The sequence below is a fragment of the Scomber scombrus genome, chromosome 13 (genome assembly GCF_963691925.1).
Source record: "Scomber scombrus chromosome 13, fScoSco1.1, whole genome shotgun sequence".
Classification (NCBI taxonomy): domain Eukaryota; kingdom Metazoa; phylum Chordata; class Actinopteri; order Scombriformes; family Scombridae; genus Scomber; species Scomber scombrus.
Genome location: NC_084982.1, coordinates 25,494,750 through 25,520,005, shown reverse-complemented (window position 1 = coordinate 25,520,005; position 25,256 = coordinate 25,494,750). Strand labels below are relative to the sequence as shown.

Sequence of the window (25,256 nt, the reverse complement as noted above, 5' to 3'; positions counted from 1 at the left end):
AAAAAAGGGAACAACAGCTCCTGGTATTCTCACTTTCCATGTAGTGATCTCCTGACACAGGCTTTCCATAGTGTGTGTGTGTATGTGTGTGTGTGTGTGTGTGTGTGTGTGTGTGTGTGTGTGTGTGTGTGTGTGTGTGTGTGTGTGTGTGTGTGTGTGTGTGTGTTTCCTCTTCTCCTGCTAACAATGCAGCTCAGGAAGTATGTCAGGATAAGGGCCAGACTGTTAGGCTCTCTTTGGTCAGTGCATCCAACTTTGGGGGACAATAACATAGTCTTGTTAATTCCAGAGAAGCTAGTGCAGTGTTGAAGAGAGCTCTGGATCTGTGAAAGGGAATTAACTGCTCCAGGTGTCTTCAAAGACAGCTCTGCGATGTCCCTCTCGCTGGTGAGTGCTGTTGCAACATGTCATTTTTCAGCCGTGGGTGGTCAAGGCTTTTACTTTTATCTTAAGGTCAGTCATACGAGGAGTCAAAGGACTACGCAGGTGTTTTTTGTCTGTTGTAGGTTATTAAAGTTCACTTTTTCTATACTTATCACCTCCTAAGATTTTGTACCTTATTGGCAATGATCAGCTTTTTCAGTTCATTTCAGTGAGATATGAAAACCAATGTGTAGCGATTTGAAACTTTCTTGAGGTAAAATTAATAGAATTAATATTTTGTCACTATTTTTGATCAAAGTCACATTATCATTGTTTCTTTTTTGAGCATTTCATATTTTGAGGCCTAACTGCTGAAAAGCTTTGTGTTTAGAGCCGCAGTTGACAGATCTGAGATCGGCCAGTTTATAAAAATTTCCGCTCTAAATGGAAATTTCTATGACGAATGGGCGGGTTTGAAGCAATGTTTGGACTACGTGGTCTGAGTCAGACGTGTTTAGTGCTGAAACGATGAGTGCATCAATCAAGAAGCTGATCAATGTGCGCCTTGATCAGCAACTATTTTGACAAGTTAATCATCGTTTTAGTGTTTTCAAGCAAAACTGCCAAATATATGATGCTTTAGCTTCTCAAATGTGGGAATTTGCTGCTCCTTTTTGATCTTACATTGACTTCCTGAATTATCTGTAGGTTTTGCATTGATCTTTGGACAAGAAACAACAGTTGAAGATGCCACATTAGGCTCCATGAAATTGTTATGGGCCTTTTTAAAAAATGCTTTCCTAATGTTTTATAAGTCAAACGATTAATTGGATAATTGAGAAAATAACAAATTATGATTTTATTACAGCTCTAGTTATGAAGTATGTTATGAGATTAAAAATAATTAACACACATGGAGGTTATAAAAAGGATAATGTGATTTTTTAAAGTCTTATTTCTATATTTAAGAGCTTGCACTGAAGTCTTGGATGTTGGATGGTACCTGAACGCACCACAAACTTTTTCAAAATCCAGCTGTCAAAAATGTTACTGGGTGATTTTTGTAAAGTGCAGTCTATAATAGATTTTTTTTTTTTTTTTAACCACAAGACACTTTTATGTATTGATTTGTCCTTTCCCTTTGCGACCACTTAGTGGAGATGAAATGCTCTTCATGCCATCTTTCATTAAAGTCCCTCAGTTTGTGTGTTAGCCTGAGAAAACGGGCATTTTATGACATAAATACAACACTGTCTGTGATTTGACCTCAGACACAGACAGTCTGCGCGCTGTCCATTTGTCCGTGAGTCTCTTGTTTCTATCTCTTTTGTGTCCCGTCCTCTAATGTGGAAGTGTCACTCTTGGAAGTGACCGGACAGCTAATGACTTTATGGCTGTGCAGTAACTTTCACACTGATGACTGTTTTACTGTCTGCTCATCACTGGAGGAGGGTCCACGTCTGTCATTGACTGTTGTGCAATGGATGCCCGCCTGCTATGTGAAAACAGATGAGAGAACACCAGACTTCTTTAATTAACCTTCATCTTACTTATAGAGACTTATTTATTGATTTCACCTTTGAATGAATGGCTGCAGTCACAAGGAGGATATTTACATGAGGAGCACACGTGTTGAAAATGATTTGAAGCTTTGAATATACAGTTAGGATATACACATATTCTCGTACTGGGTGTTCCAGCTGGTTTTTTTTTTGCTAAGTGATGAAGGACAAAGCACAACCGCACGCTGCACCTTCATAGCTTTTCATCACCTTGGCCTGCATCCTGTTCATTTCTGCCGTGTCTCAGCTTTTATGAGGCAGCTGATGATTGCTTAGAGGCCTTTTCTGTTTGAAGCCAGTTGATAATTGCTGCTCCGAAGGTGAAATGGTCACCGTGGGTACTCTGTAGATGATAATTAAAGGTAAAAAAAACCCCACCCCGGCCCTTTGGAATTTGTAATTTACTCCTCCAGAATACCCACACACACACACACACACACACACACACACACACACACACACACACACACACACACACACACACACACACACACACACACACACACACACACATACAAGGACAAAGTTGTCAGGTTATCTTTTTTAAAACTTCTTTTGATTTATTTGATGCATAGCAGCCACGTCAATCACCCAAAAATGTTGGTTGTAAAAATGTGAATTATTGCACACCGTGTAATGTAAATTGTAAATTATAGCACATTTTGATGCTTAAAATTGATATCTGCATGAATAATAACTATAATATGAGGGGAAAAAAGGGGTTTTGTACATTTTTACACTCTTCTGTCTTTAGGCGCTTTACAGAGGAACAGTACGAAAGGTTTCAGCATTTCAAAGTGATGCACAGCATGTCTGACAGTCTCAATCCTTAACAAACATTTTCAGTTTCTGGAAAAACGGCACAGATTTCCAAATTTTACCACTGCCTGGCATCAGATTCTCAACATTCTTTATCATTTCTCACCAGACAACATTATTATACAGTAGGTTAAGGCTGTGGTATCATGTTCATGCAGTCACATAGACTTAAGCCTCTGCCCAGAGAGCTTTGTCATTCTTTGTGCCTCCTTCTGTCTAAAACTGGGATTATAGCGTTTCTTAAATCGGGATATATAATTGTGCTCTTCATTTTGCCACCAATCTGACTAAATCTGGCCCCAAATTTACCAAAACTCATTTCCCATCTGCTGACTTAAGATAGAGCAGTGTCTCTTTCCAATGTTAAAGATGAAATGAGCTTTCATTTAATTCCCCCTGGCATTCGGCCAAGTGCTTACATTGCTCCAAAGCTCTCAATCCCAAAAATGGATGCCTCGGATCAATAGTGGGAGGGGCGGAGGATAATTGCTGCATTAATCACAGCCACTTTGTTGGGAGGGGGGGGGGGGGGGGGGGGGCAGTGTACCCAAAATGTAATATTAAAACAAATGGCTCTCTACTGTAGATGTTTTTATTGGCTGTGACTTAACTTCGTTTTTTAATTCGTTCTGCCCTTTTGCAGCAGAGACGTCTAACAGACTCTCAACTGGAAATACTCTCTCTGGACGTCAATTTGTATTATGGAAATAACGAGGGGCTCTTAAAGCAGCCACGTGCACAAAGGGGCGAGAACTGGCTGTATGATGTCATTTTGGCTCAGCTAAACCTTGGCACTTTGCTACTGGCAGATGAAATACAGCTGAAATATGGGATTAGGTGATAGCTCAGCACACACACAGTTTGATCACAGTGAGCTGCAGTGTGGCACTAAATAAGTCTGATGACGAGGCTGCAGCTGACTGGCGCTGCCCGTCGAATACTACCTCTGATCTGCATTTTACTCATTTTATTGCTCCAAACAAATGTCAAAGGTGATGTACTTGTAAAATTAGACAAGATAAGAGAAGAAAAGAAAATACATTTGAAATAAAATGGCTTATTTTAGATTCACGCTGCAAGTGATTGATGGATAATATTTAATTAAAGTGATGAATGGATACCACCAGCTGTGACCGAAACATCTCCCCTTTTTAAACCACAACTGGCCATTTCCCCTCGTATTCTCTTAGGAACAATATGGCCCTTAACTCCTTAACCTCTTGTCTGGTTTTTCTAGAACGGACAACAGACCCGATGTTGCCAAACTGAGGCTTAAAACCAGCCCATTGTTTGTGCTGCAGAGAGGCAGGAAGTGCGCATGATATTGTCCCCACACTTCTGGAAGGTCTCTGTCCCTTTGCCAGTATTGTGTAATCTTTTTTAACAGAGATGTGGCTGATGTTGTGTAGTGGTGAAGGGTCTTTGAGCAAAACATTGAGTGCATGCAAAATGTTTTTTGGTAAACCGTAACATCTGACCGCACCCAGCACGTGTGAATCAACGTAGTATTTACTATATTCTTGCACTTATTGTTTCGGGAGCACATTGTTGGATTATTGTTGCTTCTCTTTAAACATTCAAAACAGGAAATTTCTATTGTAAAACATTTAATTTCAGTGGAATCACCAAGGGACAGAGCTGTTGTGTAAGTTTAAGCTGCAACAAAACCATCGACTGTGTATAAAGATGGATGTCACAGCTCTCCAAAAGTGAAGCCAAAACATCTTGATTGCCCCCTGGTGGCTGGCTGCAGTATAAGTCCCACCCTTTTTTATTGACAGCTGTGACAGCTACTGTCAAACATTCGTCGTGTCCTTGACGCTACTGCACAGACTCTGGCTCCAAATGACGTCACACAAACAAGATGGCAGCTCCTGGAAAGCAGATATTTTGGCTTCACTTTTGCACAGCGGCAGGAAGTGGAGACGCGTTATCCATACTTATATACAGTCAATGAGGAAAACTTTGACATGTGAATTCGCACCATTTCATGACAGGACTGAGAATCTAAAATGGATAAAGCTTCTATCAGTTTATATCTCCTAGAATAAATGCCGCCACAATAAAGGCATTGCTTGCAGAAAGCTGCCAGGAATCGGTGATACAAATACGTTTTCTTAAATAAAATGTAACCAAACTGTACAGTATAGTATATATACTTGTTAACCAATCAGTCAACTAGCTTGCTAACTGGCAGCTTCGAGCCTGGGAGATGTGGTCAAATCAGTGGTTTGTGCTATTTAATTAATAACTGTATGTACATATTGCTATTTTGTATTCATGCACACAAATGAACACAACTTTGTTTAAAATGTATCTCAGTCCAAAATCAAAACAAAATTGCCCTAAACCCAAGTGGCTCATTTGGATTATATTTTCCATGACCTGATAACTTTCACTGATTATTTTGTAGTGCATATGTAAATGTAAGGCTACACAGTAGTATAGCTGCAGTATGTGAACATAATGCACATGTATATATTGTTCATTTGAGAGCAAGAATGTGTGTGCACAGATGTTTATATTTTCAGTTCAAAGTGAATGTTGATCCTGTGCAGCATTGCATTAGAGCAGACTAAGCTGTAAAAGAAAAGTTGGATGACTTGTCTGGACATTACAGCATAGCCGCTGCATTTTCCAACACCTTGCTGTGATTTTTTAGATTTGGAGCAGGTTGTGGAAAGGTTGACCACGAAAAAACAGGAAGCAGCTCAGAATACACTGACATCACGGCATTAGGCCTATTTGTCATTGTTTTCACCAAAAAGTCAGAGGTTACCTTTTTTCATTTCCCTGAAAGGAAAAAAAAAAAAAAAGAAGAGCTTCCTGTGTAGCTACATGACAGATATGGAGCAAGGTTACTTTCTTTTTTGTTCCATAAGGATATTAAGCTGGTGTGACATTTACCAGATCAAAGAGAGACATATGTTCTGGCTCCAGCATCCTTCTGCCAGCAGCATCATTTAATATCATAAACCCCCTTTTAATATTTTTATAGTTTCAATTTTGTTTTTGGTGTTTTAATTCACCCACATTTCTTTAATGTTGAAGTAGGTTTTAATATTGTTAGAGCAATTTATTCAATGTGGCTTCCAGTTTGATCTAAGAAGGAAAACTAAACAATAGCTGTCTTAAGTCACTGATGTGTTCTTTTAGTCTCAATACTATTTAATCACTCAATGCATACGGGGTCAGAGGTCATTTATGATTGGTCTGAGACTGCCAATCTTTATTAGGGCCCCTGTGACAGCTACAAATGCACCAGCATGCTCCACTGGGTACACTTATTTCCTGAACACACACACACACACACAAACACACACACACACACACACACACACACACACACACACACACACACACACACACACACACACACACACACACACACACACACACACACACACACACACACACACACACACACACACACACACATTTCTCTTTAATATAGTGTTTATTCATATATTCACTCACCTTATCTTTCGGTCTGATCGGTTGGCATAAAATTAGCAGTAATCATATCATCAGCTGTAAAAAAAACTGCATCATATTTAGTATTTACAGCTTTCATTTTAATCACTCCACACAACACACACACTTATATTTATTGTAATTTTTCTGCTCCCTCCGAGCCACCCCCCCCCCCCTTTTCTACATTAAATTGCGGACCCTCCTCCTTTTTCCATCACTATAAGTGCCTCCGTCTTTACCAGACGGCTGTGCCCGACCCACCCCACCTCCGCCCACTTCTCTGTCTTCCCTTCTTCTAATCTTTTTCCTCATTGCTTTGAATGGAAGAACCTGCAGCATCCAGAGAAAAAGAGACGGCATGGAGGATGGAGGGATGCTGTGAGGATGCTAGACAAGAGAGGGAACGAAGGAAGCATTTATGGATGACTTAAACTCTACTTTAAAGGGAACTTGAAGGTGCTGAAACCAAAAAAAAATTTACCATTTCTTGGATTAGATCAACAACCATATCGGGGTATTCTCTTCAGGACTTACTACTGGGGTCTTCGCAAGTCTGGACATTTCTTTTGAAGGACAGGCTACAGAGGGAGGGGACGCAAGGAGTAAGGGACAGCAGTGGTGATACAGTAGAGGACGTGAGGAGGTTTACAGACGAGAATGGGTGGACTAGGCTGGTGTCTCGCCACAGTCTTCAGTTGGGCAAAATATTTCTTCTTCTGCATCTTCCCATTTTGGAAACCGCGGAGAAGCAAAGACAAGGTAGACAGTTCTCTTCGTAGATGTAACTTGATTAATCGGAGGGTTTTAGGTTTTTTTTGCTTTTTTCCCCCCTATTTCTATCAATTTAAGATTCATGCACTTGTTTGGTGGAGTTGTTATCAGTGACTTTGCCAGATTTTCCTGTTTGTAATAGAAAAAAAAACAAATATCGTATATTTCTGCATTAACCCCAGAATTAGTTGGGACAAATCAGATTATTTTAACCATGCTTGCAGTGTGAGGGGTCAATGCCAGTTGGTTGGTGGCTCCACCAATTTGGTCCTGACTGAAATATCTTAACAACTGTTTGATGCATTGCCATGAAATTTGGTACAGCTATTAATAGTACCCAGTGGATGGCGCCTACTGACTTTGGTGATCCCTTTCACTTTTCCTCTTTCACCACGATGAGGTTGATATTTGTTGTTTTGAGTGAAATGTCTTGACGAATATTGGATAGACTCTTGTGAAATTTGGTACAGATGTTCATGGGATTTTCCTCTAGCGCCCTCATCAGGTCAAAATGATCATTTGTTTAAAAGTGATCAGATACCTACAAAACCAACGTCATTCCTGTTAGCCTCTGGTTTACTCTGTGTTTAGTGTTAAGAAAGTTTAGCATGTTAAATTAAGATGGTGAACCTGTTATACCTGCTGAACAACCAGCAACTGTGATGCAGCTCAATTAGTCTTAATTAGTCTTGTTTTATTGACCATTGACTCATTTCTGCAACAATTATAGTTTCCAGTTTATCCTAGATTTATATAAAGTATAGTTTCAAGTAATCTTTGTAGCATACGCACGACTTCAATATGATCAACAAAAGCATTGTAGCCTAATGATTTATAGTCTCTGAGCCTGGATGTGTGAAGCATTATGATAATGATCTTTTCCATGACCGCATCACTAAATGTCCCCGATCTGTTCCATTTACATTTGCCAAAAGGACTGTGGTTATAAATGACCGTGGAAATAAATCTCATATGTGTACGATGCTCGGGCAGTGACAGACCTGACATGAGCAAAGAGGATGGAGAAAGGCTGGAGAGATAAGCACAATGAGATGCACACAGATGGACACACACACCCACAGACAGACCAGGATATTGCCAGTTTGACTTGGGCCCTGTGTCGGATAGCTGGTCTGTGCTGATGAACAGAGCCATTAATCTTGTAAATGTAACCACTGCACAGTCTCTTGCACACATTCACTCACATACACACATCCACCGATGTGCACTCAGTATTCTACTTAACATGTGCAACCACGAAACTCAGCCTTAATTAAAGCAGAAAGTGTTTTTAGTCAATGGCTTGCGGGCTGACCACAGGCACATTTAGGCTCTTTAGCATGTCTCTTGTGTATTTTCCACCACTGGCATTTTGATGGTTTCCATGAGTTGAATAAGCGCCTTACCTGCAGCTGCCCTCAGTGCTGGTCAGTCAGAGTGGCTGTTTTATGAGCGGCGGTGGTTTATCAGGGCCGTGTGGTTGTGCATTGAGTAGAATAAGCACCTGTTTGCTGGAGCAAATGTCCTTGGGACAGATGCTGAATCCCTGCCAGCTCCAGGGATGAAGTTTCATAGCTGACTCTGTGCTCTGACCTCTCAGTCTAAGTTGACCAACAAATACTGCTCTCCTTACAAACAATAAAGTTTCACATTATTCCTAAAATGTATCAGCCATGTTGACTTGTGTATTGTATTCATAAATTTGCAATGTTACAACTAAAGAAAGTTAGTCTAGAATTCACTCTCCTTTTAGCTCTGATTTGGTCTCCACCAGCTCACGAAGTGAATATCCGTCTCTTTGGCTGCAAAATGCTCCACTGTGTTCACCAGCTATTCACCAACTTTGTCAGATTGCTGTTTGGTTCTCAGTATGTACGTTTTTATAGCCTTTTATTTAAACTTGCTGCCTGTTATTGGCTGAAAAACCAAAAGGATGAGCTGAAAGAAGCTAAAATGAGGTGAACTGCAGAGTGATAGTTCTGTGTAGGATCATGAGGTGTACTCTAAATATTTGTAAACATGAAAATACAGTTTTATATACATACTATATATATATATATATATATATATATATATATATATATATATATATATATATATATACAGTTAGAGCAGCTTTAAATATTTGATGAATACATCGTCCAGGTTCTTAGAAGTTACCCAACACCTTTTGTCATGGTCTTAGCAATAAACAGCAACCAAGTCATTCAGAGTTCAATCTTAGATGCTGATTGCAGTCACAGAATATATTTAGGACATTTCATCCATTTATGTAGTTTATGTTCTTAAAATCATGATAATTATACATAGAATGTGTTTTTAAACAATATTACATTGTTGTTGTTTTTTAACTTTTCCTGCCATTTACCTTCCGTTGTGTTGGGTATTATGTTGTATAGCACATTTGTGTATCACGTGCCATAAAGCTGCTGATAGACTGTGTTAAAATGTCAAAGCCAAAGGATGTGGACGCCCTGCACACTGCAACAAGAGAGTGATTCAACAAAGCACTGTACTGCACTGTACTGTATTTATGTGACACTCTGTTTGTGTTGACGTATTTATACTTGTTTTTTTGTATGAAGTTTTTACATTGGCTGTTTTATGCACTTTTTCCCTAAAAAAATCCTCATATATTTAACTTTTCTTGGCACAAAAGCTGATTGTTTGGCATAAATAGAGGAAGAAGTGAGTAGTCAGCATAAGCAGTCATAGCTCACATGTTGTACAGATGCAGAGAAAAAGGCATCTGCAGAATATGAAACTTCTTAACGGGGAACTCTATAAAGTATAAAAATATGTAAGGTCACACATGCTTGTTTGATTGAAAGATGTTTTGGGGAACGTACAGTTCAGAAAGACTCCTGGTGCCGAAGAAGATAAGGATCCCACAAATCAACACTTTCATTTTGTTCCCTAATGACAATTCTTCAAAGAGTAAAGCCCAGCAAACCCCAAAAATGCTCCACACCATGTGAGAATTATTGTTGTTGTTTCCACGGGTCAGTGTGTTCTGGTTGTTGAGCGGATGATCCCTCCTCTCCTCTCAGCGTTGCGCAGCAGAGAGAACAGGGGGAAAACGTGCTCTCACATGTGAGTGTTCTGCAAAGGGAGGGCCCGGGTCAGTATTGTTTTCAACAGATGGGAGACACGGGGGTGGGAAAAGGGTGTGTGCATGTCTGTGTGTGTTAGAGGGGGGGCTGCTGGAGTGTGTTCTTCCTCTGTCTGTCAACAAGTGAACTCCCCCTTCATGGCGGCTTCTAGGACGTCAGCCAAGATGACAGAACACACCCCATTTACCGCTTACACATTCACTTTCTTCTTATCTATCTGCGTTTATCTACTATCTATGTAATCTATCAATCAGTTAAGCTATCTTACACATTTTATCTGTTTATCTATACGTTTTCTGTCCTCCTCTTTATCTTTTTATGTTTGACAAACTGCCTCACTTGCTTGGTTTTTCTTATTTTCTTCTTTAATACTTAATCAATTGCAACTGGCTGCCCAGCTTTGATCTCTCTCAGCTGTTATTGACCCATCTTTGCTTGGTTCAAGGACAGTGACCTGACACCGGTTAATCTCCTTAATTGTGTGAGTGCCTCCCTGTCCCCTCTCGGCACTGGTTTACAAAAGAAGACAGAAATGGTCAAGGTTAAAGAGGTACTAAAACAAATCCTGTGAGTGATCTCATTAGCCTTGGAAATAGGCCCACTGTGCCTTTGCTGCATTACAACCTCACACACACACCCACACACAACCACGCACACACACACACACACATATACATATACACTGCCTCCCGCCTCTGCAGCCCCTCTTATATTTAATAACTGCACTCTGAACAAGTGTCTGTATGATTGTAAATGCGGAGGCAGTGTGTCCAGCGACCACCAGGGGGCGCTGCAGCTGTGCTCGGCCACTCTGTGAACTTTGCGGTCTGAAAGGATAAAATGTCAGTAGGGTAATACAGTCTGTCACTTTTTATTGTGCCAATTTATAACAGGATCACTTTTTGAAGTGAAGTCAGGATATCAAATCATGATCTGATGTTTCAGTATCCAGTTTTAAATGATTTCTTGCCTCTCTATGCTGTTGTTTTCATGACATTCTCGGTTTTAACACATGTTTCTTGCCCAGGAGTCCAATAAAACTGTAGTTACTCTATGTGTCTCAGTGACTCACAACACTGTAAAATACTGCCTTAAATATATTCTTCTTTATTACATGTTACAACAACGTTTTGAGCCCAGATTGGCCTCTTTGTCAGGGAAACAATCAAAATGAAACTGCAACAATATTGTAAGATACTGAGCATAAGATTTCCCTTCCCTTCTCAAATGGTAGATTTAGTTAATGTATTTCCAAGGTGGGACTAACTCTGACTAGGTTATGTTTCATTTTGATCTTTTTTTTAATTTCAATTATTAATTTTTTATGACTTTATATTTTAATAGTTATTTTCAGTGATTTTGTGTATCTACAATCCTTCAACTTAATTTCTGGATAATATTTTCAATGTATTGCTTCTGTGTTTTGTTTAAAATGTTGGGATACTATTTCTTTTTGATTATATCTGGCTTGAAGATGTGCTCTAACTCTGGGGTTGAAGCCACACCTTGAGGATGGACAAAGACCATTTATTCAATGACACACATGAGACAACTATTATTTGATATCTAATAAAGAAAAAGATTATTAAGGAGGCAGTTTATTCAGTTGCGAGTCTTTAAGAGAAACAGTAACATTTCCATGTAAATTCATTACATTCTTTCTTTCTCCTGTTTTACAAATTTTGCCAAAACTTGATATCGTTCCTCTCATGCTGCTCATTTCTTTGTTTGCTGCGCAGTAAATCCTGATGTTATATATAGAAGATATTCTAATATCAAAAAATAAATAATGCATCATATACAGATTGTCACGGTAGAGTGTGCTGACAGGACCTGGGAAAGCCTTTATGCAAGAGAAGAACATAGTGTGCAATGTTGCAGTTAAGTTTTATTTGAGTACCACTAAGCTCTGTTGGACAGCACTCACATGCACAGTCATTCAGTGACTTAGTGTTCCAAAATAGCTTCAAGCAGTCACATAGACATCCCTGTGTGAAGAGAAATCTAAATTATTTACATAAAATTCAATGTTAAGACATTGTAAAGCTGCTATACTCGATTGTTTGGTTTCCGTGTTCAAGATGAGCTCAGAGATAATTATGAACCGCACCCTGCAGTTCCTCTCAGCTCTGCAGAGCATTTTAACATATTTAGTGTTTATTGCTGCACTGTTTAATCAATATGCTCAGCTGTGCTTCCTTTTCTTCATTTTATAGCATTGCAAAGTTCATATTTTGGCTTGAAGGGGTTTGACTGCTGGTCCCACTGTGGGTTTCACTCAGTTTTTGCTTGATTAACTGAAAAGAAAAATAGATGAAGCAATGTGAAAATAATTCTGCGCTAATATAGAAAATTAACCATTGCTTCATTTCTCACACAAAAATCTTGCTTGATGTGTGTGTCTGGTTTGAGGGGGGGGGATTAGGTTTAAATGTTCCCTCTCTGACATTGTCTCCTTTAGTGAATTTGCCTCTTTAAGGGTGGCCTGCAGGAAATACCAAGGGATTAATCCTCTGTGCCACTGGGTGAGTGTGTTTGTATGTGTCTGTGTGTGTGTGTTTCTGTGTGTGTGTGTGTGTGGGTGGGTCTGTGTATTTGTATGGTGCGTGAGAAAGATGTGTGTGTGTGTCAGAGAGAGAGAGAATGTGGGGAAAATAGGTGGTTATTGGTGGATGTTTATGCGTGTGGTGAGTTTGATAGTTTAAATTATGTGTGTTTATGTTTAGGGAAGTCGTGGGCCTGGACACTTGTGAGAGAATATTTGTGTGTGTTATACGAAATTATGGGCCCATGAGTGTTTACAGGTGTGTGTTGCCCACGATTGGTAACATTTCTGTGGAAGTTTGCAGTACTTGTGTATAAATGTGTCTGTGTAAAAAAAACAACAGAATAACCCGCACAAAGGGATGAAGAGTCACGCATGGGGCTAACGTGGTCATTGATGAGCAGTGAGAACTTACTGAAGCAGCATTTGCTTCCTGGGCCTTCTGTGCTTTTTCTAAGATGTAAAGGCTCAAGATGGGGGTTGGGGTTTCAGCACTACGTTGATTTTTCTGTTTGAGGGATGTGTGAATCTAAATAAATCCAGTGATATTCTACATTTTTCATATTGGCAACAAATCCCCATGACAAGATCAAAACCAATGTGAAATTGATCTTATTATATCCAAAGCCTCATATATCATATATGTGCCATAGAGCTCCATTATTGTCTAAAAACTATTAAAAAACACATAGCTGGGTGACATTCATCAGCACAAACACACACTATACTCTACTTTGACTCAACTCCACCTACACCGTCCTGCTGCCAGAAATCCTCACTAGAGAGCACTGAAAATAAATCCACTACTACTTTCTCCCGTTTGAGTAATGCTTGCTAAAAACTACAATGCTCAGCTGTTTAAGAAAAAAAAAGAAGATATTTGTGACCAGTTTTAAAGGATCTATGTCTTAAGTAGTCATGCATGTGCTTGAGAGTGAGTGCCAGAAACATTGTGGAGAAGTAAAAATCTGGAAAAACTAATTAATTGTTGGACAATTATTAACTACTATCCGCCTTTTATCTTAAGGTAAATGACTGAGGAGTGATCAAAACATTATTATCACAATACCAAAACTTTGACTTATGCCCTATTTTGATGTTTGATGTTCTCACCATTCATTTCACACATTACACACATATGGCATGTGTTTTGATTTATTATCTACAGATTTTATATTCACACTTTGGCCACTTCGGGTGCTTATAAACCAGAAACTGATGTCATCAAAGCTCATCATTGTCTATACTAAGATTTTACAGACAGTACAGCTGTGTTTGACAGGTGGCTGCAGCTCATCATGTTGAATAAAAGACTTGTTGGCAAAATAATATCAGGCACTAGTGAGCCCAGCGGGTGTCAAAAGTAGGAAAGCACGTGTCTTTTCTGACGTCCAAATGGATTGGGTAAAGCATTTTCCAGTGTCAGGAGAAATGCCAGACATTCATCATGAGAGTGAGTATAGAGGGAGACAGAGTTTATGAAATATTGCACAGGAAAACGTTGCAAAGAGGGAGATGGAAGGAGGGGGAGGCGAAGAACGATGGATGCTGAGGAGGGGTGGGTGGGGGGGGGGCTCAGGGAAGGGGGAGGGATCAAGGAATGAATGAAATTAAAAGTGGTGAGACTTAGAGGGGTAAAGATGAGGGAGGGAGGGAGGAGGGGAGGGTGGGATGGGATGAGAGAGCGAGAGAGAGTGAGAGAGAGAGAGAGAGAGGAGGGGCAGGAGAGATGGATAATAAGTAGAGTACCCCCACCCCCTTTGCTCCCGTGGAGAGGTGGGGGGCTGCCTGACCCTCCTCCCCCCCAGCACCACCATCACCACCAGACACCCCTCGGAAAAAAAAGCTTTGTGAAACTTTCCCCCGGCAGAGGGTAAGAGAGGCAGAGTGAGCCGAGAGGAGAGGCAGTCAGGATCCAATTAGAGGAGAGACAGAGGAGGAGAAAGCAAGTCAGACAGTGAGAAAGAGGGGAAGAGGGAGAAAGCAGGATCCCCGACGTGTAAGAGAGAGTGGAGTGTGTGTGTGTGTGTGTGTGTGTGTGCGCGTCCTGCTCCGGTGCATCCAGGATAGTCATGGCTTTGCAGCGTTGGGCGACAACACTTCTCCTGGCAGGATTAGACTTAAGGAAGCCCTCCGGTCTGGAACAGTAGCAGCATCACTCCTGTCCGTCAACCATGCCGTCTGTCTCTCTCAGCTTGCCAGCAGCTCTGGCTGGACCTGCACGCACCTGGGTCTGTCTGTCCTGCATGTTCTGGGTGAGATATCTTTTCAGCTGGAATTTTTATAATCTGGATCATGAGTGATTTGTAACTGTCAGGATGAAATATCAGAAGTGTGTGCATAACCAGAAGATGTGAAGCAGCTGGCAGTTTGGTCACTGCAAATTGAATAAGTTGCAAATCTCAGTTGCACAATGTATATCATAGTTGAATCGTGTAGTGCATAAGTGAGTGTATAGAGAGGACATAATCAGGTTGATGATGCAATAAGCCAAAATGGCTTAGTTGTGATTTTTTGCACCAGGTCAAGAATCAATTTCTGGCTTAATTGATGCTTCAAATCGATACATCAGATCAGTGCCACGGAGTAACCCTGATCAGATCAAGCTGGTCAGGGAATCTATTGGGTGGTCTTGCTTGTCGGGGGTTGGGTGGAGGGTTGGGATCCCGGCTGCGGGGGGCCTTGGCACAGTGACACATGTGAATGAGAGAGATATTATGAAAGAGAAATGGGAGGGGGGGGGTTTGAACGTGAGACAAACTGTGCGTTGTTTTCTCCCCTGAGAAACACAGTTACATTTTCTCTACAGCTCCGTGTGCACGCTAAAAAAAACTTGTCTGCTCTGACTTTCTGAGTTGGATTTAATGGGTCTTCTGCTCTTTTTCCCCTTTAGTCTCTCTTTCTCACTCTTTCCCACTCCCTTGCTCCCTGTGTCCCGCTCTCTCTCGCTCTAGGTGGTTGGGACACACAGCTATTTTTGCTTTCTCTTGTATAATTCAATCTGCTGCGCATTCCCGCTCACAGTAAGGGGTTGTTTGTGCACTTGTGTGCCCTCTAAAGCTGCGATGTGGTCAGCGAAGAACCGTGTTTATGCGTGTGTGTGTGTGTGTCCACGCTAAAAGCATTGTGACCGTTGTCCCGACATATGTCTTAAAACACTGTAAGTGCTTTTCCTAATTTGTGATGATATGAAAGAACATTCCTGACTCAAATATACAACATTGCATGCTGCTCTCCTCTTCTTCAGTTGAATAGAGGATGAAAGAGGAGAGCGGTTGAATAGACCATTGAGATCCATCCTTTCCCCATTCTGCAGTGGTCCTTTGGGACATGACTGCACACCACTGGCAGAGCTGGAGTTCTTGGCGAGGAGACTGGATAATCTTACAGAGCTCTTCATCAGTTAATTACCATTCTTTCTTTTGAGGGGCGGGAGGCGAGGTGAAAGGGGGGTCGTAAAAGAATCTCAAAGCCCCCCAGCTAAGCTCTGGGTCACTGATTGACTCCATCAGAGCACTGTATGACAAAGTGAGCTCACTTAAGGGGGCGGGGTTCAATCTGAGCTCCCTGCCTTTAATAGCTGATCTTTGTCTGGTCCTAAAACCATCCTTAATTTAGGCACACCTCATTCCAACATATTGGGTTTTAAGGGAAAGGGTTAACCTTCTCTGAGAATATGCCTTCCATCATGTGTTGATCAGAAAACTAAAAGACCTGCCAAAAGTACCAAAGATCAAAGAAGTTATACAATTATGAAATGCCAAGAATGTACAGGGATTTAGGCAAAGATTACTGGCAATTCTCCTTCCTGTTGACATTTTTCTGTACATCTTTCTCAGGTTTGCACAGAGGGCGTAAACATACTCTTTGGGCAGCTGGGAAAGTGAATACAGCTGCAAAAGCTGTTATGAAGTGATGAAGAGGTAGAAGAGACAGATAGAGAGGGAGAATGAGCATGTGAGAGTGAGTGACTGAGCACAGATGCAGGAAACAGACACATCTCCACGATCTAGACAAGGTCTATTCCTTCCTTTAGCTTCAAAAAGGGGGAAGGTTGTCTCTTTTCATAGCAGGATGGTCCCAGATTAAAAGAGACTTTCCCAGTATAGAAACGGAAACAAAACGCTCAAGAAGACATAGGAAGTGACAGGAACAACTTGAAGGACGAAGGAAATGAACAGAAGATGCTCCGGAGGCAAAGACGGAGGGCGAAGTAAGCATGTATGGCGAAACGGGCCTTGAAAGAAGACCTTCGGAAGAGTGCCGCTTCTCCACCGTTCGCCACATGGTGAATAATTAATGAATGCCAAAAAAAGAGTTTTAGGGGGGAATTTCATCAGGTTTCTTTGAAAGGAACACAAAACCAATCAGATGTCCTCTAACCACCTATTGCTGAGAGAGTGTTTAAAGGCTGTTTAAATACTGTTGACACTCAGAAACACTTATTGTGGCTTTTTTGCATCAGACAGGTGTTTCTGTTAGTTTACAGTATCTACCATGCAGCAGTAGTTCAGGTGCTTCTGACCTGACAGGGTTAAATCGCTGCCTCAGAGCGCTGCCTCGCAGTTGTGTTGATACAAATATTGACCCTTGGCTTAAACCTTCTGAGTTGTCAGGGTTCAAAAAGCTCCTCGGGATGATCGATATCCATTAACGTACACACAGTCCATCTAGTTTCAACGATGGGGCTCCAAAGGATTGCTCTGGGAAATGGTGTCATCTCAGGAATGTTAGGTCACCGGTCTTTAGTTGTCTTGACTTGAAAATAGACAACCCTTCAGACCTGTTGTTTCAAATTGACTCGGACCTGTAATTTCTGCCTCTGAAAGCAGAGATTAAGGTGATTTAGGTGAATGATGTTCTTAAAATTAACTTGTCAGTCAGTCCCCTCAGCTTCGTAAGGTCTTATTTTCACTGTTTCTATCTGCCTTCTGTTTATTTCTTAATCTCTTTTCTCCCCTGTACTCATCTCCTTTTCTTTTCCCACCATCCTTTTTTGCAATCGCGGTCTGTTACTACTTTTAGTTTCCCCCAATCCGAGTTCCTGAGATTACCGCTGATTTGAGTAAAAAAAAAAAGTTCCACATGTGGGGCCCCTTTGAAATACGGCAACATTTATGTAATTATAACATCTGGGTTTACGTTGCCCCAATGGTTTTTCACCGTAATGGATTTGCCATGAAGTTGGTTTCCAGCACGATGCTCGCTCAGTTGTTGCCACACTGGAGAATTTTGCAACCAGACTTTTGCTATTTTTTTTGTCTTGCATGTGTTTTTTCTCAATGGTGACTTGGTTGAAAAATCCTGAACAACAAAAAGGGGAAGTTTAACCCTTGCTCAGTTGATTTATGAGAGGTGTTGAGCTTTGTGTCACCCCACCCACCCCTTTTTTTCGTTCATGAAGAGACCCCCAGCTTTCTGCATGCTTCACTGAGCACATTGGCCTTAAACCTCCCCAGGCTCTCTGGCTTTCCCCGCGGGGAGTTTCAGGATTCAGAAATGTGACTGGGTTTCAGCTTTTGCTCTCTATGGTTCAGGGATATTGACTTGTAGACCCCGGTTATGTCAGTTCATTTCTATTTTTATTAGTGGTACACGTTTCTCCTAACTCCTCCTTTCCCACTGATGAAATACTATAAATCTAAATTGATATGGGGATGTTTTTAGGAACTACAGTAATCTGTACATTTAAGCTGATAAATTAAACATCCTAATAAATCTGTTAGGTAAGATGTAACAGAAACTGGTCAATGATTCATGTTGGATGCTGATATTGCATTACTTAAGAAAGATATTTACAATTTACAATCACCAGAACAATAGTAATAATGTTTCAGTGTCATCTCTGACATAATACCCCCCCCCCCCCAAATATTTGTGTCTAATTAATTGCAATAATACCTCATGTCTCTGAGTTTTTACCAGCTTTGCCCCCCAGAAAGTGTAAAGTACCTTTAATCTTTGGTCGTGCTATGTGTCATCCATCCATCCGTTGCTCATGTTATTTTTGCCAGAGGTGGAACCGGAGACCATGAGCACATATCAGTAATGTCACATCATGAGTTGTGTACAGGCTCTATTTTAAAATTTGATTGTCTTGAGTTATGTAGAACAGGCTTATGAAGTTTTAAATGGCAGATATAATGACAGTGTTTGACTGTGAGACAAACTAAGTGTTGTTTTCTCCCTTGAGAAAGAAGGACAATGAATTGACAAACAATTGTGTTTGTATGAACGTATTACGATGGATTACATCCCATCTGATTTTGCTTGCTTACCTCTGACACAACAATCCTGATTGCATTCTCCTGGTCCTCATCTATTCTGCTGGGCAGATTAAAAGCAATATATAGAGATCACTTTGATACTTTCATGCATCTCATACTGATGGATGGGCTCTTTTAATTCCAACAATCCATTTATCTCTCGTTAACATTAGCCTTGTGCCACCTCAGGTTAAAATGTCAGCACGGTAAAACGTGAAATCTCATAATTGGGGCAGATTTCACATTAGTGGCGTTGTGTGTCAACTTGTAGTTCAGTTTTTTGTTTTTTGTACATAGCTTTTAACTTTTTAACAGTGCAGAAAACAACATAAGTGTAATTCGTGGCATAGCATCACATGACTGGCTTCCTAATTATATCTGAATTCATGCAGATTTTATGTAATGTATCTTGTTTTATGCAGATATTTGAAGTAGACTTTGTCTTATACATTTTCAGTAGTAGTGTGAAATCAGTCTTTATAGCCTTAACAGCCTTAACATCTCTGTTAAAACATACGTTCTATGACATATTTTGTACTTTTGTCAGCCTCTCTGGTTTCACTGCTGTGGTTACATTTGTTCTTGACAGACTGCAGAATAAACAGTGAGGGGGCTATAAATTCATACAGGTGACCCTCCTCAAGCTGCCAGACTCTTGACAGCAATGAAAGTCAAAGGTCACTGTTAGAAAAGTGAAAAACCTGTGGGGACTGGCTGCAGACTTTGCTCTGAAGTACGGGGAGGTGTTTGGACCTGGTAGTAATTAAGATTGGAAAGCTAACAGGAAGCTCATTGTGAGGCCTTGGCGCTGGCAACACTGGAACCACAAAATTGCAAAACAAATCTCCTGCACTTTTGTTAGTCAGTTGACGATGATTCAGTGCCGAATCTCAGATTCTGTTAAGCAAAAAAAACCCATTATTTTACTCCAACACATGCATGAGAAATGGAGCTTATATCAGAGGTTTACGCAGAAACATGAAGTCATTTTTTCCACCTGATGTGCAGCTGATGATCGAGGTGTCCAAACGGCCAGAGGGTTTAAGATGCAGACTGACTGCATGTGTACGCTGCAGCTGCTAATTACAAATGAATTAGTTAATAGCTGTAATTTAAGATGAAAACATGCCAGCATCAGTCACACTTTCATCTGCATGTTATTCAGTTTGACTATTGCTGCTAATTGCTACGGTATTTAGTGGCCAGTGCCGACTGACATCACATTGTGGTTTATAAATACTCAGTTTAAGATGATTCTAATTAGCTGTATGTATTGCACAAAGGGGGTTACATGTGAAGTCAGACCTTTAAGATTTTTCTCAGGAGGGTTTTTTCCTCATTTTTTAATATTTAACATGTTACTGAATACATATATTGCATTTTTAATTATATGAAATCAACATTTTTTTTAAATATATTTTGTAAATAAATCATGATGTGGGTTTAAATGGTATCACAGTGCCAATTAAGCCCATGGCAGACTTTTGACTCTCGTTATTGTATTTTCTAAAATCTACAGGAACTAATGAATACATTTTCAAATGAGAGATAAATCTTGCTTTATAAGAAATGATCTCCCTTATAAATCATGTCAGTATCCATGAAAAACAGCTGAACTTTGATTTTGGTGTTTAATGGGAACACTTACCCTAACAGCTGAAACATTGGTTAGAAAACGTTACATTACTTTGATTAAGTAATTGAAATAGTTGCATTACTTATTACATTTTTAAATAAAGTAACTAATAATCTGTAACCTATTTTATTTCTAAAGTAACCTTCCCAACCCTGATGATGTGTGTCAATACTGGCTAATCGCTTTCCTTCCTGCTTGGACAGGAAAGTTTTGAATATAGAAATAACTCTAAAGTCAAATGGATTTTCTATATTTGCCTCACATCAAAAGTGAGATGTCAGCAGCGTGTAAACTCTACTGAAGCGACCGATCCATTCAATCCACACCGACTCCGACCTCCTGTAGACCGTCGCTGCAGAACCATCTGTCCTGTCAGCAGCAGCTCATGAGGTGCTGAAAGAACAGCAGCCAGCCAAACTGTTGTCACCAGGCTGACTGACAGCAGCAATTTACTGGATGATATACCTTGAGGAGTGTACAGGAAATTGTTTTTATTCATAGATTTGTTGATTTAGTTCTCGGCTACAGTGAAACCAGAAAGCTCACAGTGAAACTAGGAGGTCTTGATTAATTGTACGGGAACAGTTAATAAGTTCCCAATGTAGAAACCACCAGAATATTTGAATGGTTGCCTTTGGAGAGTGGTGAAAAAAGTGTGTTCTGTGTGTATTGCCCTATAAAACTAGTCCAACTACAGCTCACATATCTGCTCAGGAAATCATTCGTAGATTGACACGTCTTTGAGGAAAAAATCAAAGAGGGAAACATTGATTTTTATAATGATTTGAGTTCATGATGTTGCCTCTTAGTCAATCAAATAATATTCCATCTTACATTGTTGGAGTCCTTATATTTCAATACAGCAAATCAAATCTTTAATAATGTGATAATGTGGCATTTGATCACAGGCGGAGCAGACGGTCACACTGAGCCTGATTGCATCCTGCTACACAACAGCACTAAAGTCTCTTTCTGACTTCTTCTTCTAACTAACAAACACGTCTTGCACCGCAGCTCGTTAAACGAGCCACCAAACAAACAACAAAGGGAGATAATTAGCTGCTCAGCTGCAGCACATTAAACAGCATATTAAAATACCTGGTAAAATAGACCCATTAGATGCTAGTTTGGTCGTTGCTCTTCAACATCGCTGCTAGCTTCACACTGTCTGTCCATGACCTGTAGCTACAACAGTTTATTTAGTCCAACACACCACTCCAGCTGGCCAAGACATAAAGGAGCATGTCTAATATTTCCCCAACAACCTTTTTTTCCTCCTTCAATCTAATAATACAAAACTGTTGTCAATATATTTAAAAAGAAAACATTTTTTGACTGCACAGATTTATGATTAAATTTGATTTCAGTTGACGTTATTGTGTCATATCTTGTTTATCAAACCCTTTTTAGCACCCAAAGCCACCTTATATGGCCATGCTTCATATCTCATGTGTGCAGTATATGATTATACGCCAAAACATTCCCTACATGTGCATGTAGACTCAAACTCTGTGCTTCTTCACTGCCAGAACTGAGCAGAGAAGCCAAGTTAAACTTATGTAAAACCTTATTGTTTTAACAAGACTCTGTTTTTGCACAGCAACAAAGCACAAATACTGATTAGAGCCAGGAAACATGTCACTTTATTAAATTTAATGCCAGAACCTTAGCGTGTGTGTATGCGCGTGACTGAATATGAGAGCTCTGAGATCATGATAAAGCACACTGCAGAGATTAAGAGTAAGAGTGAGGATTTATTTATTTTGACTTTGCCAGCTGTACACTGTGGATTGTTCGAGGAGGTCAAGATCCTTCTTGGCACAATTTCTCCAATCTATCAGTCGAAGGGCTCTCATCAAAGAGGCCCACAGACCTTGTTAATGCCATGATAACCTCTAACTCTGGATGTGATCTGAGACATCCTGTGGATACCTATGCATTCAAGTGTGAGGCCAGACAATGCTCATTGGAACTGGCGCTGACAGCGTCCTGCTGTGCCGCCTGTGCATTTATCCAAAGGGGACAGGGATTTACATTTGAGGGGTTCAGTTTTATAATTCTTCAAACTCATACTCAGTAAGGTGACCTGCAGTATTGTTAGTGCCACAAGTAAATCTGTCAGATTTGTTTGAAGTTTCCTGATTTTTTATGTATTTCAGGCAAAAATCCAGAAGTGATTGTGATCTAGTTTTGAAGATCAGAAGAGGCACCCTTCAGGAAATGATGAGATCTAATCATAAGAACAAAAATCCCCCCCAAAACATGTCATCTCCATCCGTCCAGGAGAACATTTTGGGGTTATGGTTTTAGTTTCATTGTGCTCTTCCAAGTGCCTGAGCCTCTGCCAGCCGAGCCCGATATAGACCACGTGCTGTTTTCCCCTGGCAGTTAGCTCTTATGATGAACTTTGGCTGTCTTTCATTAAACCTGCTTTATCACTCTGAATCAATGCTATTGGCGAAGGTCATCTGTCTTGCTTTTATTTGGGGCTCATAGCCATCTTTGTTCCTCATGTATAATTTATTTTGATAGGCTGCTATATCACAATGCTGTGAGACAAAGTCCAGAGCTTTGTTTTCTTAAAACGAAAAAGCTTATCTCAGACAATTTTGAGATTTTCACTGAAAACAAATGAATCCGAACTTTCACGAGTTACTTAATATGAATTTATTAAGATTTTAAAACACAAACGTCAATCCAGGTCAGGAAATGAAAAGGTAATTGTTTAATAATAATTGCAAAGAATTAATTTTGCACTCAGTAGACATAAAATCAAGCAATAGACTACAAAACTAAATAAGACAACACAATACAAAAGTAAAGAAGAAAAGTTTACCTTAACAGCAACGACCAAAGCAGGACGTATAAACAGATAAAGCTCCATATAACAATGTTTCTGCTCTACATTAGTGTGAGGATGTTATTTCCTTACTCCTTTGTTCCATTAATTCCGTACTTTGTCTTTATCTTTGAGGAATGTGGCCACATACTTGTGTAATCATTTTCTGGTGATTAAGAGATACTGAGACTGTTTTCGTGAATACATTCTTGCACAAAACAAATCACAAAATCACTGTGAGTGTAATTTGTTTTGGCACATTAACATTAGTTTCATTCTCTTTTTTAAGATGCCTCCGATGATAAAACCATCTTGGAAAAAACCACACTGATGTTCTTTGGTTTTTCAAGGTGTTAATGAAAGTATATTCAGATTTAAATATAGAATCAGCCTCTCTCTAAAGTATATGAACATGGATAAATGGATATATGGAAAGGACCTTCTACATGCACCGTAGTAGCCTACTGTTTAAGGTGCATGCCACATAACAGCAACGTCCACGGTTCGATTCTGGCAGTGAAGCTTTGTTGCATGTCACTCTCTGTCAACTCTCTCCAATGTCACAACTGTATATAAAATGCCCTATAAAATAAATAAATATATGTATATTTCATTCCATTTATTGTCAGGTTTCACTCAGCATCGTCTTCCACTCTATAAACAACACAGTTATAGGTCAGACTGTGCAAGCTTGATGCTAACTTGATAAACTAGTAGTGGTAGCATTTGTAAGACACATGTTATTGAACATCTGGATCATAATAAACCGAACTAACAGAACTTTTGGGTTGCTACTGTATAAATGTCAGTGGAAAAAAACCCTAACCCTTTAACTCTTTACTGATCAGATGCCATTTCAAAATCAAATATTTTAGCTTGTATTATGTATTTGTAAGAAATTTGATGAATGAAATAAACAGCCATGTGATTTTTATGATACACTTGTCATTTCAAAAAATTCTGAAATATGAAATTGCAACATCACATATGAAATGATCTTTTTCACATGTTAAATTATATTACATGTGTGCTTTTTTTCATAACGGATAATTACAACTGTCACTATGTTATTTTATCATGTCAGCACGCTAATATTTAATAATTAGTGCTAAACACAAAGTTCATTAGAGGCTGACGGGAATGTCAAACCAAAGTATTGAACAAATTCAAAAATTGATCATAATCAGCAATTTTATGACAATTCATCATGTGAATGTTTGTACCAAATTTCATTTTAATATGCAAATACCACCATTTGCATTTAGTATGGAAGGACCGCTCTGTGTTCTTCTCTCAGTACTGCTGATGGTTGGTGAAAATGAAGGGATTTTTTTTTTCTTTTCTCGTCCTCTTCACTTCTGGATGACTGAGTAATTTCCTCCCTGGGATCCACCTCACTGAGATGAAATGCATGTAGAGAGTAGAGTTAGGAAGGAGGAGGAGGAGGAGGGGATAGAGACTGGAATGCCTGGGGTGCATTTTCCCCCAAATGAAAAGCAGGTGACTGTTCATTGTAAGGCCATTTGGATAGTGGGAACCGGAGAGCGGAAGAAAAGAGAGGAAGGAAGGGTCGAGAAAAAAGAAAAAGCTCTCGTCTTTCTAGTGTTTAGCAGTGAATTGTTGCCTGTTGCACTTGTTCTGTATAGGCTGCTTACAATTACGGGATTTACAGACACTTCCTTCTTCAACTGTTGGATGCATTGTAACATGTCATTCAGGATAAGTCAGTAAAATACCTTAATTGGAAACAGGCTAATTCTTGGTAGAGTCATTTTTTATCTGTTATCCATTTGTCCTTGTGCATTGATCCAGAAGTCACTGAACATTTGTCTGCATGAGTTATATCTGGGAATATCTTTCTCCTGGAG

General features: G+C 39.9%; 1 protein-coding gene across 2 annotated transcripts in view; it reads left to right on the top strand.

Annotated features, from left to right (window-relative positions):
- Positions 1-255: 255 nt before the first annotated feature.
- tns1b (tensin 1b) overlaps positions 256-25,256 on the top strand; it is a 154,902-nt gene continuing 129,901 nt past the window's right edge. For both annotated transcript variants that reach the window (XM_062431420.1, XM_062431419.1), the window contains exon 1: positions 256-387. In XM_062431420.1, coding sequence (XP_062287404.1) covers positions 373-387 — 15 coding nt within the window. In that variant the 5' untranslated portion in view covers positions 256-372. The remainder of the gene's footprint in view (positions 388-25,256) is intronic.